Genomic DNA, 18,439 nt, shown 5'->3' with positions numbered 1-18,439 from the left:
CTTTCAGGTAAACGTTCAGTGAAGCATTTGTGTTCACCACCGCTCCTCCAAGATGAGTTGAATTTATGCGGTGCCTTTTATCTAAGAGGTGCAAGCGTGCACTGGTCTTTGTATTCATCACAATGTTCACAGAGAAGTGGCTAAGCTGAAGACAGTCCTCGCCTGGGGCCCTGGATTCCACACGTTCACGGGGTTGCTGGAACCACAGCAAACCAGGGAGGAAGGTCTGCTTTGTCCCCAGATCTCTATCCACCTCCACACACCTGGGTTCCTTTCCTTGAATACTTTGGGCCAGTGAAGCTAAAAATATGCCTTTTTGTCTCTCTTTACTAAAAGAGCAGAAAGGCTATTAATTAAAAACATGAAAGTAGAAATCCTGTTTTCTTAAAATTACTAAACCTGGAAACACTTGGGAAACATTTAGTGAAAATAAAAATTGTTTGCAATAAAAATTAAGAGACCACGGGATCTGGACACATGCTTTTTTATTAGTATAGATATCTTAGACAATACTGCAATTTCCAGAGGAGTTCCATGTTACTACATCAACAGTGTGAATTTCTGACAGAGGCAAAACTGAGCACCATAGTATACAAATAGACCATGCTTGATTGAGGACAACAGAAGTTCACTAAGGATGCACGACTTATTTCAGAAGTTCTCAGGCCTCCCCCTCGCTCTCCTCCCGGCCTCCAGCCACGCGGCCTCCGCGTCCAGCCGCACTCGGGGCTCAGGCCTCGTCCTCGCCCTCCTCCTCCTCAAACTCCCCCTGCTCGTCGGCCGTGGCGTCCTGGTACTGCTGGTACTCAGACACCAGGTCGTTCATGTTGCTCTCGGCCTCAGTGAACTCCATCTCGTCCATGCCCTCGCCCGTGTACCAGTGCAGGAAGGCCTTGCGGCGGAACATGGCCGTGAACTGCTCCGAGATGCGCTTGAACAGCTCCTGGATGGCTGTGCTGTTGCCGATGAAGGTGGCCGACATCTTGAGGCCGCGCGGCGGGATGTCGCACACGGCCGTCTTCACGTTGTTGGGGATCCACTCCACGAAGTAGCTGCTGTTCTTGTTCTGGACGTTGAGCATCTGCTCGTCCACCTCCTTCATGGACATGCGGCCCCGGAAGATGGCGGCCACGGTCAGGTAGCGGCCGTGGCGCGGGTCGCAGGCGGCCATCATGTTCTTGGAGTCGAACATCTGCTGCGTGAGCTCGGGCACCGTCAGCGCGCGGTACTGCTGGCTGCCCCGGCTGGTCAGCGGCGCGAAGCCGGGCATGAAGAAGTGCAGGCGCGGGAAGGGCACCATGTTCACGGCCAGCTTGCGCAGGTCGGCGTTGAGCTGGCCCGGGAAGCGCAGGCACGTGGTGACCCCGCTCATGGTGGCCGACACCAGGTGGTTGAGGTCCCCGTAGGTGGGCGTGGTCAGCTTCAGGGTGCGGAAGCAGATGTCGTACAGCGCCTCATTGTCAATGGAGTAGGTCTCGTCCGTGTTCTCCACGAGCTGGTGCACGGACAGCGTGGCGTTGTAGGGCTCCACCACCGTGTCCGACACCTTGGGCGAGGGCATCACGCTGAAGGTGTTCATGATGCGGTCGGGGTACTCCTCGCGGATCTTGCTGATGAGGAGGGTACCCATCCCGGAGCCGGTGCCACCCCCCAGCGAGTGGGTCAGCTGGAAGCCCTGCAGACAGTCACAGCTCTCCGACTCCTTCCGGACCACGTCCAGGACCGAGTCCACCAGCTCCGCGCCCTCCGTGTAGTGGCCCTTGGCCCAGTTGTTGCCGGCACCGCTCTGGCCTGCCGGAGGGAAAGGAGACTATCAGACACGAAAACTTAAGCAAGGAATTCCAGATTCTGTCATTTTGACTCTGGACTAGATTTAGAGATGACAGATTCTTCTCTTTTAGAAACCCTTTCTACCTACAAACAATTTTTCTATATGCCAGTGACCCTCAAAAACACTGGAGATCTAATAAAGCAAAAAGGTTAGTTCGTATGAGGCACTTAATTAAGACGATGGTTTAACAAAACCCAACTGGTTTAAAATTAAGAACGAAGAACCTTCTGTAAATAATTAAATCAGCTACAAGGAACAGGCAGGGTGGGGCGCCGGTGATCAGAAGAGGCCGCTCCAAGCAGCTGTCTCAGCTGCTCGTAAACTGTGCCTTTGACCTTTGCTTCAGGAAATGCTTGCCTGTTGTCACTGGTCCTCTGAGATGACCGGTCACCTGGGAGCTGCTGTTGGAAGCTTCCCTTTGCTCCCTGTTCTCTGCCCTCCCCAGGCTGCTCTGCCGTGGGACGGCTGCGGCAGCCCTCTCCAGGCGGACCCCGTCCTTTGAGCTGTGTGGAGAGGGGCCAGAGGAGTGACAGCCCGTGGACCGGGAGCAGTTAGGCCAGGACTCAGGGCCTCTGTGGACATGCAGCCTCCAGCGGGGCACTCAGCAGTGACAGCTGTGACCTCCACGGGGCTTAGGAGGAAGTGGGCCTCCCGAGCCAGTGCCCGGGGACCACGCTACATACCGAACACGAAGTTGTCGGGCCTGAAGATCTGGCCGAAGGGTCCAGATCTGACCGAGTCCATGGTGCCCGGCTCCAGATCCACCAGGATGGCCCGAGGCACATATTTGTTACCTGTGGGGACAGAGCAGGACTCAGACCTGCGGTAGGCAAAGGAATCACAGTGCCCTGCCCTCTGGGCCCTTCACGGCAGAATTCAGCAGGGAAAATTCCAGCATGAGACAAAAGTAGGAGATTAGAGGCGGTTTCTGCTCTACAAAGGGAGATAATGGCCTGCCTCATCATGACAAACATGCAGGAGACTTCAGGAACTCTGAAGTGTGTTTTTGAGCAGTTAAAAATGCATGCAGGAAGCCTTTCTTTGTCATTTGCATGTTCCTAATACATTGCGTCTGCCGCAGAACAGAAAGCAAGGTGAGGGGGCAGGAAAGCTTCCAATAATCACCGGCAGCTTCATTGTAGTACACGTTGATTCTCTCCAGCTGCAGGTCACTGTCTCCATGGTAACTGCCCGTGGGGTCGATCCCATGCTCATCGCTGATGACCTCCCAAAACTGGAAATAAAGAAAACCGCGTGATGGCCTGGCGTCCGAAGTGTCAGTAAAGATGGCCCTCTTCTTCCCCTCCTGTCCTTGGAACAGCGGCATTGTGGTCAGACAGTCGAGGAGCCCCAGACAGACCAATAGCTGCCGCCCCTGATCCTGCGGCAGCTGCTGCCGAGGGGCTCAGGAACCCGCCCAGTATCAGCCATATTATGGCGACAGGCTGAAAAGCTGGGAGGAGCCCTGAAGGAGGAGCGTGGGCACAGCCGCGGGGGCTGCGGAGGCCGTCACCCCCAGGCAGGGCTGAGTGTCGGCATCCCAGCTGATGGACGGGTCCTGGCAGGACCCAGGACAGGTGGACCCCGCCCTGCGGCTGCCTGCAGGGATCACTGTTTCCTGGCACAAACCCGACCCAGCTCTCCAAGCGGCGCAGTGTTAGGCGCTGACATCCTACTGCCCTCCGGCCACTGACTGCAGCAGCGGAATGGTGGGGTAGCGCGGGCAGGAGCACGCGGGGGGCAGTGGCTGGAGCTGGCTGGCCACGGTGGGGGCGCGGGCTGCATTGTGAATTTGCAGCAGGAAAGGGGGTGGCGGGGCTGGGGGGGCAATATGGCGGTTCTGAAAGAGACCACGTCCTCGTGCAGGCGCCCGCCCATACCCATGCACCATGCCCGTGGCGCCTCGCCCACTGCGGGCGACAGTCACAGCCCAGGACGGCCACCTGCCGCCGCGCAGGCGGGAATCAGACTCCGACGTTATACGTCATTCTGTCTAGCTGGTGCTCGCATTAAGGGATCTAACATCCCTGTCTGTCGAACCCACGAGAAGTCTCCATAATATCTGTCACCCAATGACACTGCATTTTTTCATTCAAACTACAGACAAAATATACAAATTAAATTCCATATGAGGCCACTGGATTATCATGACCAATAGGCCCTATCCAAATCTCAGAGGCTAGTCTACCAGGGAAATACCAACCGCGTCCCTCAGAAGGGCCGGGTCCGAGGAAATTTCAAAGGGGCCTTGATTAAACACACACAGCTGCGTCGCAGCGCGCACCGCGGCAGGTTCTGTGGTTCCTGGGCCCCGCCCCGCGCCGAGAACGCGCCACCCGGGGCGGCGGCCCCCTCCCGGGCCCTGGCTCGCACCCTGGGGACCCGCCACCTCTCCCCGACCCCTCCTCGGTCTTCACCCTGGGGACCCGCCGCCCCCTCCCCGGCCCCTCCCGGGCCCTGGCGCGCACCCTGCGGACCCGCCACCCCTACCCGGCCCCTCGCGCGCACCCTGGGGACCCGCCACCCCTCCCCGACCCCTCCTCAGTCTTCACCCTGGGGACCCGCCACCCCTCCCCGGCCCCTCCCGGGCCCTGGCTCGCACCCTGGGGACCCGTCACCCCTCCCCGGCCCCTCGCGCGCACCCTGGGGACCCGCCACCCCTTCCCGACCCCTCCTCGGTCTTCACCCCGGGAACCCGCCACCCCTCCCCGGCCCCTCCTCGGTCTTCACCCCGGGGACCCGCCACCCCTCCCCGGCCCCTCCTCGGTCTTCACCCTGGGGACCCGTCACCCCTCCCCGGCCCCTCGCGCGCACCCTGGGGACCCGCCACCCCTCCCCGACCCCTCCTCGGTCTTCACCCCGGGAACCCGCCACCCCTCCCCGGCCCCTCCTCGGTCTTCACCCTGGGGACCCGCCGCCCCCGCCCCGGCGCGCACCTTGGCGCCGATCTGGTTGCCGCACTGGCCCGCCTGGATGTGCACGATCTCGCGCATGGTGCCGGCTGCGGAGCGGGTGGAGGCGCGGGCCTTACGCTGTGCGCGGCACGGAGCGGCGGACTCGAGCGCAGAGACCTGCCGTCGCCCCTCCAGCCGCGCCTTTTATAGGGGGGGCCCCGCCCCCGCGCGGTGACGTCAGCGGGCGGGGCGCGGGGGCGACGCGGAGGGGCGAGGGGACTGCGGCACCGCGAGGGGGAGCCGGGGCGCGGCGCGAGGTTCGGGCCGGGGTGGGCTGCGCCGGGTGCCCGAGGTGGGCAGCCCAGCCTTTCCGCGGTGTTTGCGGCGTCCCTAGGCTTCCTGCCTCCCGGGCAGGGTCCCGGGCCCGCGGCCTCGATCTCCTTCTTTTCGGGGTGGGAATGGCGGTGGGTGCAACCGCCGGGAGGGGGTGCAGGGCGGGGAGGATGGGGGTCCCGGTGGGGGCCGAGGGCGGCTGTCTTCGGGGAGGCCGGGGATGGCGGGTGGGCGCCCTCCGCCTCTGCCCACGTGTGGAAGGCGGTCGGTGGGGGAGGGGCCGGGAGAAGTGCCTGGGCGCCTGGCCTGTCTCGCGTGTGCTGTGGGTCCTGGGTCCTCGCACAGGCCACTTAAATGTGCACGATTCCGCGTGCGCGCCTGGGTGTGCCAGCGAGCGCGGCAGGCCGGCGGCAGCCCGAGCACGTGCCTTCCACGCGTTATGTCCCCTCGTGCCCACAGCCACCGTATGGGGCTCGACCTCCAGCTCCAGGCCACCAGCCGCATGTGGCCACTCAACACCTGAACCCTGGGAGTCTGAAATGAGATGTGCTTTCGTGTAAACTACTCATGCGTTTTCATGGACTCACGAAGTTTAAAGAATGTAAAATATTCCATTACTAATTTTGTATAGTGATTACTTATCAAAAGAATATCTTGGATATATTTTTGAAATTAATTTCACTTGCTTCTGCTAAATTTTTTAAATGACTGCCAGACTCACAGTGAGGACTAGAAAATTTTAAATTACCTACGTGGCTCACATTCTATTTCTGCTGTTCTAGAGTAAACATTATTACCATCCCAAGTTCACGGCTTGGAAAAGGAGGCTCAAAGAGTTGGCCAGCCACCAGCCACAAAGCCTGTAAGTGAAGGCATCTAGCTTCCTTCTACAAAGAGAAAGCCCAGGTGAGTTTCAAAGGCTTAGTCAGGCTGAGGTAAGATCCAACCTTAATTATCCCTACGAACCATCCTGAACAGGTGGCCAGGGAGCGGAGACCAGGGATTGCTTCTTTCTCTCTTTTCCTCTCTGAGGCCAGTTTCTCCAGCTATAAAATGATAATTATAGGTGCCCTGCAGACAGCTTTGTGAGTAGGAAACGAGAAGCTCTATATGAAAGCGGGTCAAGTTTATGGAGCAGAAATGCCCCCATAAAACCCAAGGTGATGCTGTCCTTATACATATTAAGCCCATTTGTCATGTTACTGGTGGGCAAAGTCACAGCTTTCATCACCCCTGCTTCGGGAAGCCAGTCCTCGGGGTCCCTCCGCAGGCAGGCAGGTGCCTGGTGCCCCCTCCCAGGATGGGGGCGGATCTCCTAGGCTCCCTCCTCCTTGCTCCCTCCCGGTGCCGCTGGGCTCCCACAGCTCAGCCCATCCCACTGATGCTGTACCCCCATGCCTAGGGCTTGGCTGCACCTTCTCACCACCGCTACCCCCAGCTTCCATTCCCTGGGCTCTTCACGACCAGCTGGAGCCTTCCAGAACCTCTCGAGGGAGCAGCTCTGCTCCAGGTAACTCTGTGATTACACGGTTCCACAAAGATTTTCTGGAGATTCCTGCGTCTTGGCCTTCGTTGTTTCATTCAAGGTGGGGATTTGGGGCCAAGTAGAAGCCGAAGATGAGACCTGAAAGGGATGGTATTGGGGACAAGGGGACCCTAACAGGTGGGCATCTCTCTACGCGTGGAGGGTGTCCACTTCTCTGTGTCCTGGTTGGGTCGTTAAGCAGGTCACCTAAGCTCTCAGCCTCTGTTACTGTAACCGAAACATGGAAATGGGTTTTGTTACGTTGTGAAGATGAGAGACGCTTGTTCGCTAAATGCCCAGTTCATATTAAGTGACAGCGTTGATTCCAGCAGGCCCGGGCCCCTGGGGATCCCTGGCAGCGAAGGCTGCCTCACTGCCACCCAGTGTGCACCCGGCCTGCTTCCTCCCCGGCGCCCGCCCCACATCTGTTCCTGTATAATCAGAGAAGCGCGGGCAAGTGCTTGCCCGACCTAAGGTGACTCACCCGAGGACTCTGAGCTGCCCTCCTCTGCCACATGCGTGTCCCAAACACCACCACATGGGCACACGGCACCTGTGCAGACAACAGCAGGAAATGGGGCCCACGGAACCTCCCTTCCCTGGGTTAGGCTTTGACGAGGTCTGGGGAGAAGGGGGTTGTTCCCCACTCCTTTGTGTCTAAAAGGAGCAGCTCTTCTGGCTGTTGGGCAGGGTGATGGGGGAGGTGAGCCAACATCCACCTACCGTGGGTCATTTCCTGCTTTGGGCCTGATGTCATCGAGCGCGTTTGGGCCACTCTCACCCCGAAGGCACTTTGGGGTGACGATGACAAAATTCATACTGGAGAGGGAAGGTGTGAGTTCCCTGTGGAAGGCTAGGCCTGTGTCTTACTAAAGGGCTCTGCCTGCCCTTCCCCCTCTCCTGCCTTCGCTGAGAGCCTCTTAGTGAAAGTGCCCTCTGAATGCCTGGTACTGTGACGGTGGTAATTACCGTTGGTTGATGCGTTGCTAAGTGACGGATGGGATCTAGTTGAAATATATTAGCTGGGGGTCCCGAAATTCTGAGAACGTCAGCTTCCTCTGTAGAATAATGAAAACCCAAGAACCATCTCAGCAATAAAATTGTATCCATTATCCTGGAACAGCCACACCCTATTTGTTGGTGCCCTCAGAGAAGGCCCAAGGGATGAGGCACCTCGATCTCTCTTTCCCCTGAAACATCTAAAATAGCCTTGCCTGCTCCCTTGACCGTTTGCACACATTTTCAGGTTTTTAATAAAAGCATCTCTTTATGAAGATGGAGGAATTTTGCTTGAAGCATTTGAGGTGCTTCCTTTTTAAAAAGGAACTTCCTTTTTAAACTGAACCCCAGTTTAATTTACTTTGAAGATGTCAGCTCCACCAAAGTTTATAAATTTTTGCCCCAGACAATAATAATTTAGAGTAAATATATGTAATGTTTCTCAGCTACCTTCTGGAATGTTTCATGTCCCAGTATGAATTATTTTTACTAGAATTGTCAATCTGCACCTTTCATAATTGAAAAAAATATATAGTATACTGTGTGTGTAATATACACATACATTGTATATACATATATATTTTTATTGTGGTAAGAACACATTTCATGTATACATATTTTCTGAATACAAAATTAGAAAATTTATAAAATACTAAAGAACACAAGTATGTCTTTCCACACTCCTCTAGATGTATTTTTTTCACTGTTCGTGTTTGATATTTTCCTTTTTTCCCCTTTCGTGGGTTATTTCGATGTTTTTGTTTGTTCCTTTAAAACATGGTTTCAATCATTTTTGCCTTGGACATTAAGAATGAAAAATACTGTTATTCTTATGCTATGACTTAAATGAGACATAATCTCACAAATTCTCAAATATGTGTAACCTTTTCCCAACTGCTACCATTTTCCCCGTAACTAGAGAACCTGGACCATACCAAATTCTCTGAGCAAACTCTGCTTCCCATGGCCAAGGCTGTTGACAGGACTGGAGTGAATTTCCCCTATTCAGCCCACCCCACATTCCCTGAGTGGGTAAGAGCACAGGCCCTGGATGGATGGAGTGCGTGCAAATCCTGACTCTGCCACTTATTAGCTGTGTGACCTAGGGCAAGTTACTTAACCTCTCTGTGCCTCTATTGCCTCATCTGTAAAGCGGAATAATAACAGTACCTGCTTCCTGGGGTTGTCTCGAGGACTGAGTGAATTGATGTGGGAAAGCGCCTAGAAGACCCCCTGACCCATGGTAAGTGTTATAGCAATCTTAGCTATTGCAGTTGACAGTTGTTTCCTTTCCTCCTTCCAGGGAGCTCTTCTCCATAAATCAGGGCTCAACGCCAATGTCACTCTCTCCACGATGTGCCCTCCTCTGTGCCTCGTAATACAGTGCACACACTTCCGTGTTACAATCCTGGCCCCTAGTCCACGAGGCTGTGCACAGCAAGGAAAGGTGTTGTGGGAATGACGAGCTGCAGAACTCCTAAGCGGGGAGCTGAGGCCCCATTTGGATGTTCCTCCCCACCCCCAAACCCTGAGGGTCTGCAGGTCAGTGGGCGTCCCTGCACCGTGCAGGGCAGTTCTGAGCACAGGCACCCCGAGGGCAGGGCACGGACTGGACCAGCCCCTGCAGGAGGCATGAAACCCGAGAGAGCCTGTTCCCCCATACGTTCCAACTTTCTGGCTCCCTCGCCACCTGTTTTCTGAATGCAGGCTTTCTTCACACCAAAATCTGAGTTGCCAGAGACTTTTGGTGAGGCCAGCCGTGCTGATGGCCGTGGGGCCAAGCTGGGCACAGAAAGGGTGCTGGTCATTTTCTCGGAAGCTCCAGAGCCCAGGGTTTGCTCTGTTTCACTTTCAAGGCAAACAGAGATTACGGAAAAGACTGACGTCAGTATTTCCCTCTCCGAGGTGAGAAAGCCAGCAAGTCCTGCAGAGCCTAATAATTCTGTCTTCTGCTGAAAGTGTGCAGGGCAGAGGCGAACAGCAGGTAGGCATTGGGTATCCAGCCAGGCTGCTGCGGTCCTCTTCCCTCCGTCACTGCCCTCTGCTCTCCGGGCGCTCCCTGGCTCACCCATGCCCCGTCCCAACTGCCAGGCTTTTCACCTGTAACACAAGGCTCCCCGCCCCCACCACATGGCCTGCACAGCTTTCTCTAGAATAGTCTTTGCAGAGGGGCGAGCAGCCACCTACCACCAAACTTGTAAAATCCGCCAGGGAAGATGCACTTGAAATATGCAGTGCCTTTTTTAACTGTAAAATCATATTGAGGTACGTTTTAAGAGTGTTTATCGGACCTTCGAGCACTGAAGTTCTGGAAAAATACAGTCTCCGGGACCTCCTCACTTGTGCGGCCAGGAGTCTTCAGAGAAACCCCCAAATTGTTTTCCTGTTCACAGTTCCCTCCTTTGTTTGCCAACTAAGTCCCAGACATACTTGATTTGACTGTGAAGAAATACTACTTGTTTATCATCAGTTATATCTATGCCTAGTTGTCATGTGGTACAAAAACAGTAATAGGCATCATTTCAAATACGGGGCATACTACTTGTTTATCATCAGTTACTATCTATGCCTAGTTGTCATGTGGTACAAAAACAGTAATAGGCATCATTTCAAATACGGGGCGGATTAATTTTGTTAAATTTATTATTTGATTATACCAAATTCTGTTGAACACTCGTAGTCTGATGCTTGTGTAACTTGCTGCCAGTGTTCTCTTGTTTTTCTTAATTAGAAGAAGTATTTGTTAGGTCTACTCTTTTAATCTTATCAGCAAAGCCAGTTTACCACTGGGCCCTGTAAGCATAGCCCTTGCTAGTTTTCAGGACCTAAGAAGGTGGGGGGTGGAGGTGACAACTCCAAAATATGAAAAGAAACCTGCAATAGTTAAATTAATGTTTAATTAAATGAAACATATCACATCAATTAGTCAAATGCAACTTAACTTTTATATCATAACATATAAATTATAATAAAGTAAAAATTTTACAAAACAGAAATTTAAATACTTTTGATATGATGTGGGCGGTGCCTCCAGAAGCGGGAGTATATTAGATGTACACAGCCCTTAAACTTGGACCTAGAAAGCCCTTCAACTGGATTATCCATCCTTCACAATTAGTATCATTGTCTGGATATAAAGGAATAATTTAAAAATTTTTGATAACTAGAAGGAAGACGGAGATTAAAGAAGATAGAGACGCATGATATAGGAAAGGGATGCCCTGAGAGAGCTTGAACAGAGCTGTGAATTCTGAGAGGGAGGGTGGGAGGCACGGGTGTGCACTTTGCCTGGGAGGAAACCAGAGGTCTTGGACCAGTCATTTCCCCTCACTGGCCGGCAGGGGGCGCGTGGCCGAGGACCGCTTGCTCGCTTTGGGTGAAGCGGGGAGAGATTTGGTGAATTACAGGATAGAGAAGCAATGTGCAACCAGACACTTCTGTGTACTGGCTGTTTCACAGTCAAATTTTTGTTAACTCGTGGAATACGTGTATACCGTGCAGATTCGCAGGTGACTTTTACAGTTGCATAGTTTTGTGGTGTTTTTTTTTTTTAACATCTTTATTGGAGTATAATTGCTTTACAATGGTGTGTTAGTTTCTGCTTTATAACAAAGTGAATCAGCTATACATATACATATATCCCCATATCCCCTCCCTCTTGCGTCTCCCTCCCACCCTCCCTATCCCACCCCTCTAGGTGGACATAAAGCCCCGAGCTGATCTCCCTGTGCTATGCGGCTGCTTCCCACTAGCTATCTATTTTACGTTTGGTAGTGTACATATGTCCATGCCACTCTCTCACATTGTCCCAGCTCACCCTTCCCCCTCCCCATGTCCTCAAGTCCATTCTCTACATCTGTGTCTTTGTTCCTGTCCTGCCCCTAGGTTCTTCAGAATCTTTTTTTTAGTTTCCTATATATGTGTTAGCATACGGTATTTGTTTTTCTCTTTCTGACTTACTTCACTCTGTATGACAGACTCTAGGTCCATCCACTTCACTACTAATAACTCAATTTTGTTTCTTTTTATGGCTGAGTAATATTCCATTGTATACATGTGCCACATCTTCTTTATCCATTTATCTGTCGGTGGACACTTAGGTTGCTTCCATGTCCTGGCTATTGTAAATACAGCTGCAATGAACATTGTGGTACATGACCCTTTTTGAATTATGGTTTTCTGAGGGTACATGCCCAGTAGTGGGATTGCTGGGTTGTATGGTAGTTCCATTTTTAGTTTTTTAAGGAACCTCTATACTGTTCTCCATAGTGGCTGTATCAATTTACATTCCCACCAATAGTGCAAGAGGGTTCCCTCTTCTCCACACCCTCTCCAGCATTTATTGTTTGTAGATTTTTTGATGATGGCCATTCTGACTGGCGTGAGGTGATACCTCATTGTAGTTTTGATTTGCATTTCTCTAATGATTAGTGATGTTGAGCATCCTTTCATGTGTTTGTTGGCAATCTGTATATCTTCTTTGGAGAAATGTCTGTTTAGGTCTTCTGCCCATTTTTGGATTGGGTTGTTTGTTTTTTTGATATTGAGCTGCATGAGCTGCTTGTATATTTTGGAAGTTAATCCTTTGTCAGTTCCTTCATTTGCAAATATTTTCTCCCATTCTGAGGGTTGTCTTTTCATCTTGTTTATGGTTTCCTTTGCTGTGCAAAAGCTTTTAAGTTTCATTAGGTCCCATTTATTTATTTTTGTTTTCATTTCCATTACTCTAGGAGGTGGGTCAAAAAGGATCTTGTGGTGATTTATGTCATAGAGTGTTCTGCCTGTGTTTTGCTCTAAGAGTTTTACAGTGTCTGGTCTTACGTTTAGGTCTTTAATCCATTTTGAGTTTATTTTTGTGTATGATATTAGGAAGTGTTCTAATTTCATTGGTTGCATAGTTTTGTAATTCATGCGAGTTTGGGTCCCCCTGAGATCCCGGGACTGAGGTCGGAGGAAGGAAGCCGAGGCTGGGGCGCAGGTGAGCAGGGGAAGAGAGAGGGCGCACAGCGGCCCTGAGGGTCGGGAGCGGGTGCACAGGTGAGCTGTCGAGGCTGACCGGTGTTAACGAGCAGTGTTAACGCGGGCCCAGACCTGCTCTCTGGCCTTGCTGCTGGGCTGGAAGGAGGCGATGTGAAGGCAAGACAAGGGAAGCAGGAAGCACAGGGGTAAGTTCGAGTGGGGCCTCTCCCTGAGGGGCTGCTGCTCCGAGTCTAGCCTAAGACAGAAGTTTCCATCCTAACTTCCTGCACTGGCAAATTTAAACTCCTGAATTGGAGCCAGTGCTAAGGGAGATTGTAAGGGCGGCTCAGCTGCCTTTTTCATTTTTTCCCACCTCTGGCTGCTCTTCCCCCAACTTGAGCACACAGGCTCCAACACCTCATGAAAATCTGCACCAAGAAGATAATTTAATACCAATCCATTAAGGCCTTATTCTGGTGAGCAAGTATATTAACTCTTCCAAGAATGATCACATAGAGACACAGACTTCTGTGGTCAAAGGGACCTGAAAATCAAATATTCAAACAGTAAAAGATATTCCAAAACTAGCCTATCTTGGTCCCCCGTGCAGAATTCCTGACAAGAAGCCACAAAGCCTGTTCTGGAGCAGCTTCCTGAACAGGACTGAGGCTCAGAGAGATTAAAATACTTGCCCAAAACCCTACAGCTACTAAGTAGAAAAATCACGTCCTTTATGAACACAGATCCAGATTGTCAGAACCGAGGTTCCAGGAACCATGTTTGTTTCAGTCCCCAAGCTGTCCGTTCATGGTAGGCAGAACTCGAAGCCCCAAAGTTCACCAGCCCCGGGGTGCACACACCTTTTCCCAGTTATTCAATCAAACGCTAATCTCAGTGCAGTGTGAAGGGATTCTGCAGGTGTAATTCAGGCCCCAAATCAGTTGACCTTAAAATAGGGAGATTACGTGGGCGAGCCTTCACTAATCACGTGAGCCCTTTAAGGGAGAATTTGCTCCAGCTGGTGGTAGAAGCCTTCGGAGTTTCAGTGCAGCGGAGATCCTCTCCTGGTGGCCTTGAAGGTGAGGCTGCCGTGTCGTGGGCCACGTGCTGGTGTCGGCAGGCACCTCTAGGAGCTGAGCACGGCCTCTGGCCGACCGCCAGGAAGCCAGCAGGGGCCTCAGACCCCAGATTGCGAGCAACTGGATTCTGTTAACCACCTGAGAGGTGCTGGGGGACCCGAGCTGCAGATGGGGCAGCCCGGAAGGTCGGCTGTGCATGGCCCCCAGCAGAGGAGCCGCTGCGCCCCGCCAGACGCCGTAAGTTTATTATGAGGGTCCCGCCATCGGGCTTGCGGCAGTGTGTTACACACGGTGCACTAGAAAAGTGCACCACTGCCTCCCCTTTGGTCTGAGGTCAGTGCCCCTGGCCTGAAACAAGGATTTTACTTTATTAATTTTAATTATAAAATGCTCTTTTTAAATATTTTATTTATTTTATTGAAGTATAGTTGATTTACAGTATTGTGTTTCAGGTGAACAGCAAAGTGATTCAGTTTTATATATATATATTTTTTTTTTTCAGATTCTTTTCCATTATAGGTTATTACAAGATGTTGAATATAGTTCCCTGTGCTATACAGGAAATCCTTGTTGCTTATCTATTTTATATATAGTAGTGTGTATATGTTAATCCCAAGCTCCTAATTTATCCCTCCCCCTCCCCCTTTCCCTTTTGGAAACCATAAGTTTGTTTTCTATGTCTGTGAGTGTGTTTCTGTTTTGTAAATAAATTCATTTGTATTATTTTTTAGATTCCACATATAAGTGATATCATATAGTATTTGTCTTTCTCTGTCTGACCTAATTCACTTAGTATAATATACTCTAGGTCCATCCATGTTGCTGCAAATGGCAGAATTTCATTCTTTTTTATGGCTGAGTAATATTTCATTGTGTGTGTATATATATATATACCACATCTTCTTTATCCATTCATCTATCGATGGACATTTAAGTTGCTTTTATATCTTGGCTACTGTAAATACTGCTGCTGTGAACATTAGGGTACATGTATCCTTTTGGATTAGAGTTTTTGTCTTTTCCGGATATATGCCCAGGAGTTGAATTGCTGGACTATATGGTAACTCTGTTTTTAGCTTTTTGAGGAACCTCCATACTGTTCTCTATCGTGGCTGTACCAATTTACATCCCCACCAACAGTGCAAGAGGGTTCCCTTTTCTCCACACCGTCTCCAGCATTTATTATTTGCAGACTTTTTAATGATGGCCGTTCTGACCGGTGTGAGGTGATACCTCATTTTAGTTTTGATTTGCATTTCTCTAATAATTAGCGATATTGAGCATATTCTCATGTGTTTGTTGGCCATCTGTATACCTTCTTTGGAGAAATGTCTGTTTAGGTCTTCTCATTTTTTTTTTTTTGGCTGTGGAGCATGGGCTCTAGGTGTGTGGGCTTCAGTAGTTGTGGCACATGGGCTCAGTAGTTGTGGCTCGTGGGCTCTAGAGCGTGGGCTCTAGAGCGCAGGCTCAGTAGTCGTGGCGCATGGGCTTAGTTGCTCCATGGCATGTGGGACCTTCCTGGACCAGGGCTCGAACCCGTGTCCCCTGCATCGGCAGGCGGATTCTTAACCACTGTGCCACCAGGGAAGTCCTCAGGTCTTCTCATTTTTTGATTGAGTTATCTGTTCTTTTTTTGATATTGAGCTGTGTGAGCTGTTTATGTATTTTGGAAATTAACCCCTCATCAGTTGCATTATTTGCATGTATTTTTTCCCAGTCTGTAGGTTGTCTTTTCATTTTGTTTACGGTTTCCTTTGCTTTTAAGTTTGATTAGGTCCCATTTGTTTATTTTTGCTTTTATTTCTATTGCCTTGGGAGACTGACCTAAGAAAATATTGCTACGGTTTATGTCAGAGAATGTTTTGCCTATGGTCTCTTCTAGGGGTTTTATGGTGTCATGTCTGTGTTTAAGTCTTTAAGCCATTTCGAGTTTATTGTTCTGTATGTTGAGAGGGTGTGTTCTAACTTCATTGATTTACACACGGCTGTCCCGTCTTCCCATCACCACTTGCTGAAGAGACTGTCTTTGCTCCGTTGTATATTCTTGCCTCCTTTGTCGAAGATTGACTGTAGGTGGTTGGATTTACTTCTGGGCCTGAGACAAGGATTTGAGTGGAAGTTTGTTAGGGGGCTGATCCTAGGAAGCCTGGGAGGGCAGTGGGGACGGAGCGGGGAAAGGAAGGAAGGGAGCGGCCTTCCGCACTGGGGTCCGTAAGAGACCCCATCACTGAGTTGCCCCCCGAGTCAGGGAAGCTGGGCTATTTAGCCTCCAGTCTGTCCTTGACTGACCGTCCTTCCAGAGGGGTGTTACAGGCAGGACACGCAGAAGGGGGTCTGGGAAGGACAGTCAGCTATGGAGATGTTCATGAGGAGGTACCCCCGTCTAGCGACACAGGCCGTGTAGCCCGGGGTCCTGGTTGGGCCCCTTAGCGGGTGACACGGTCTTCTCCAAACTTTGCAGATACTTGCAGTTTTCAGTTCCTGCAATTTTCATGCTCCCCAGGTGCTCTCTTCACTAGCTGAACATCTCCAGGCTCTTCCTGGACCCCCACGAAACAGGAATCCAAGTCCTTTACGGTCTGGGGTCGGGTGGGGGGGACACTGGACCCGGAACTGGTTGGGTGGCTCCCAGCTGAGGCTGAAACCAGCGCTGCTCTGACCACGCCAGCTTCCGGGCAGCCGCCTGACTCTGGTGATTCATGCGAAGCTGTCCTGGTCCTTTGTGGAGCTGCAAAGACCACGTCACCCTTCCTGCCGCTCTGCTGGTAGTGCTGGGATCGTAGGGGAAGGACGCGTCATTACTGGGTGGGCCTGGGCCTGGTTCTGGGGGAAGGGCCCCGTGTTCACGGCCAGTTTGCTCAGGCCTGCGTTCAGTATTTAAAATACTTAAATCAGCTACAAGGAACAGGCAGGGTGGGGCGCCCGTGATCAGAAGAGGCCGCTCCAAGCAGCTGTCTCAGCTGCTCTTAACCTGTGCCTTTGGCCTTTGCTTCAGGAAATGCTCGCCTGTTGTCACTGGTCCTCTGAGATGACCGGTCACCTGGGAGCTGCTGTTGGAAGCTTCCCTTTGCTCCCTGTTCTCTGCCCTCCCCAGGCTGCTCTGCCGTGGGACGGCTGCGGCAGCCCTCTCCAGGCGGACCCCGTCCTTTGAGCTGTGCGGAGAGGGGCCAGAGGAGTGACAGCCCGTGGACCGGGAGCAGTTAGGCCAGGACTCAGGGCCTCTGTGGACACGCAGCCTCCAGCGGGGCACTCAGCAGTGACAGCTGTGACCTCCACGGGGCTTAGGAGGAAGTGGGCCTCCCGAGCCAGTGCCCGGGGACCACGCTACATACCGAACACGAAGTTGTCGGGCCTGAAGATCTGGCCGAAGGGTCCAGACCTGACCGAGTCCATGGTGCCCGGCTCCAGATCCACCAGGATGGCCCGAGGCACATATTTGTTACCTGTGGGGACAGAGCAGGACTCAGACCTGCGGTAGGCAAAGGAATCACAGTGCCCTGCCCTCTGGGCCCTTCACGGCAGAATTCAGCAGGGAAAATTCCAGCATGAGACAAAAGTAGGAGATTAGAGGCGGTTTCTGCTCTACAAAGGGAGATAATGGCCTGCCTCATCATGACAAACATGCAGGAGACTTCAGGAACTCTGAAGTGTGTTTTTGAGCAGTTAAAAATGCATGCAGGAAGCCTTTCTTTGTCATTTGCATGTTCCTAATACATTGCGTCTGCCGCAGAACAGAAAGCAAGGTGAGGGGGCAGGAAAGCTTCCAATAATCACCGGCAGCTTCATTGTAGTACACGTTGATTCTCTCCAGCTGCAGGTCACTGTCTCCATGGTAACTGCCCGTGGGGTCGATCCCATGCTCATCGCTGATGACCTCCCAAAACTGGAAATAAAGAAAACCGCGTGATGGCCTGGCGTCCGAAGTGTCAGTAAAGATGGCCCTCTTCTTCCCCTCCTGTCCTTGGAACAGCGGCATTGTGGTCAGACAGTCGAGGAGCCCCAGACAGACCAATAGCTGCCGCCCCTGATCCTGCGGCAGCTGCTGCCGAGGGGCTCAGGAACCCGCCCAGTATCAGCCATATTATGGCGACAGGCTGAAAAGCTGGGAGGAGCCCTGAAGGAGGAGCGTGGGCACAGCCGCGGGGGCTGCGGAGGCCGTCACCCCCAGGCAGGGCTGAGTGTCGGCATCCCAGCTGATGGACGGGTCGCCCCTGGGGGCAGTGGCCAGAGCTGGGACCCTACTGTCAAGTAGAACACATTCAGACTTAGAGATGGAGAAGCTTTCATCGAAAAGACTGTTACCGTCGGGAGAATGCTCTGATCTCAGAAGTGTGCAAGCATCCAGAGTGAAAGAGAATGGGCTTTTTTCTGGTAGGGAGGGGTGAACAGGGCTAGCGGGAACTTTGTGGGCGGGGAGGGAGAGAGGGTGGGACAAGCAGATGTGAAATCAGCTTTTGCTGCAGCCGGGAGAGCATTCTGTCGTCGGCAGACCCTCAGCCTGACCGTTACAGGTACGGCGTTCACTTGTGTGCTTGCTTCAGCCTGGGGGCCGTGGAGGCGGGACTGACTGAAGTTTGGTAAGAGGTGGGCACTTGTGAACACCTGGTCGTTGCCCCTGTTGTTTTATACAGACAAAATCTGTGGTTAAACGCTACTAGGGATGAATAACAGTGTGAGGTTGACGTGGGTTCGGTTAGTTGTCAGGGCTGGGTGGGCTTCCAGGTTCTTGGTGGCCCTGAAGGACCAGCTGTTACCATCTGCTGAGCACGTTTCCAGACTGGCAGGTGTTAGAGGGTCTTAGAGACCAGGGGTTTCACAA

General features: G+C 52.1%; 1 protein-coding gene and 1 long non-coding RNA gene across 5 annotated transcripts; one reads left to right on the top strand and one right to left on the bottom strand.

The window, feature by feature from the left end:
* Positions 1 to 468: 468 nt before the first annotated feature.
* Positions 469 to 17,738, bottom strand: LOC309607468 (tubulin beta-2A chain). Of its 4 annotated transcripts, none has more exons than XM_082346034.1 (4): positions 4,768 to 4,925; positions 2,957 to 3,065; positions 2,515 to 2,625; positions 469 to 1,791 (listed from the first exon to the last, which is right to left on the bottom strand). In XM_082346034.1, exons 1-4 carry the CDS (start codon positions 4,822 to 4,824, stop codon positions 731 to 733), a joined length of 1,338 nt encoding a protein of 445 aa, XP_082202160.1. In that variant the 5' UTR covers positions 4,825 to 4,925; the 3' UTR covers positions 469 to 730. The 4 variants fall into 4 exon arrangements, with proteins under 4 accessions (XP_082202160.1, XP_082202162.1, XP_082202159.1 ...); XM_082346036.1 differs by having other exon boundaries at positions 4,863 to 4,880; XM_082346033.1 differs by lacking the exons at positions 2,515 to 2,625; positions 2,957 to 3,065; positions 4,768 to 4,925 and adding exons at positions 16,953 to 17,063; positions 17,395 to 17,738.
* Positions 5,229 to 11,325, top strand: LOC309607474. The gene is made up of 3 exons (XR_014232411.1): positions 5,229 to 5,964; positions 6,461 to 8,825; positions 9,290 to 11,325. It is a non-coding gene; the product is annotated as an uncharacterized lncRNA (long non-coding RNA).
* Positions 17,739 to 18,439: the final 701 nt, after the last annotated feature.

The sequence above is a fragment of the Balaenoptera borealis genome (assembly GCF_965194805.1).
Source record: "Balaenoptera borealis genome assembly, chromosome: 12".
NCBI lineage: Eukaryota > Metazoa > Chordata > Mammalia > Artiodactyla > Balaenopteridae > Balaenoptera > Balaenoptera borealis.
The sequence above is the reverse complement of the archived record's forward strand: the minus strand, read 5'-3'. Positions and strand labels throughout refer to the sequence as shown.

Coding starts and splice junctions, on each gene's coding strand:
- LOC309607468 (XM_082346033.1), bottom strand. CDS start 17,596: ATGCCGCTGTTCCAAGGACAGGAGGGGAAGAAGAGGGCCATCTTTACT. Junction 17,064..17,394: donor GTACTACAATGAAGCTGCCG/GTGATTATTGGA, acceptor CTGTCCCCACAG/GTAACAAATATGTGCCTCGG. Junction 1,792..16,952: donor GCCCGACAACTTCGTGTTCG/GTATGTAGCGTG, acceptor TCCCTCCGGCAG/GCCAGAGCGGTGCCGGCAAC.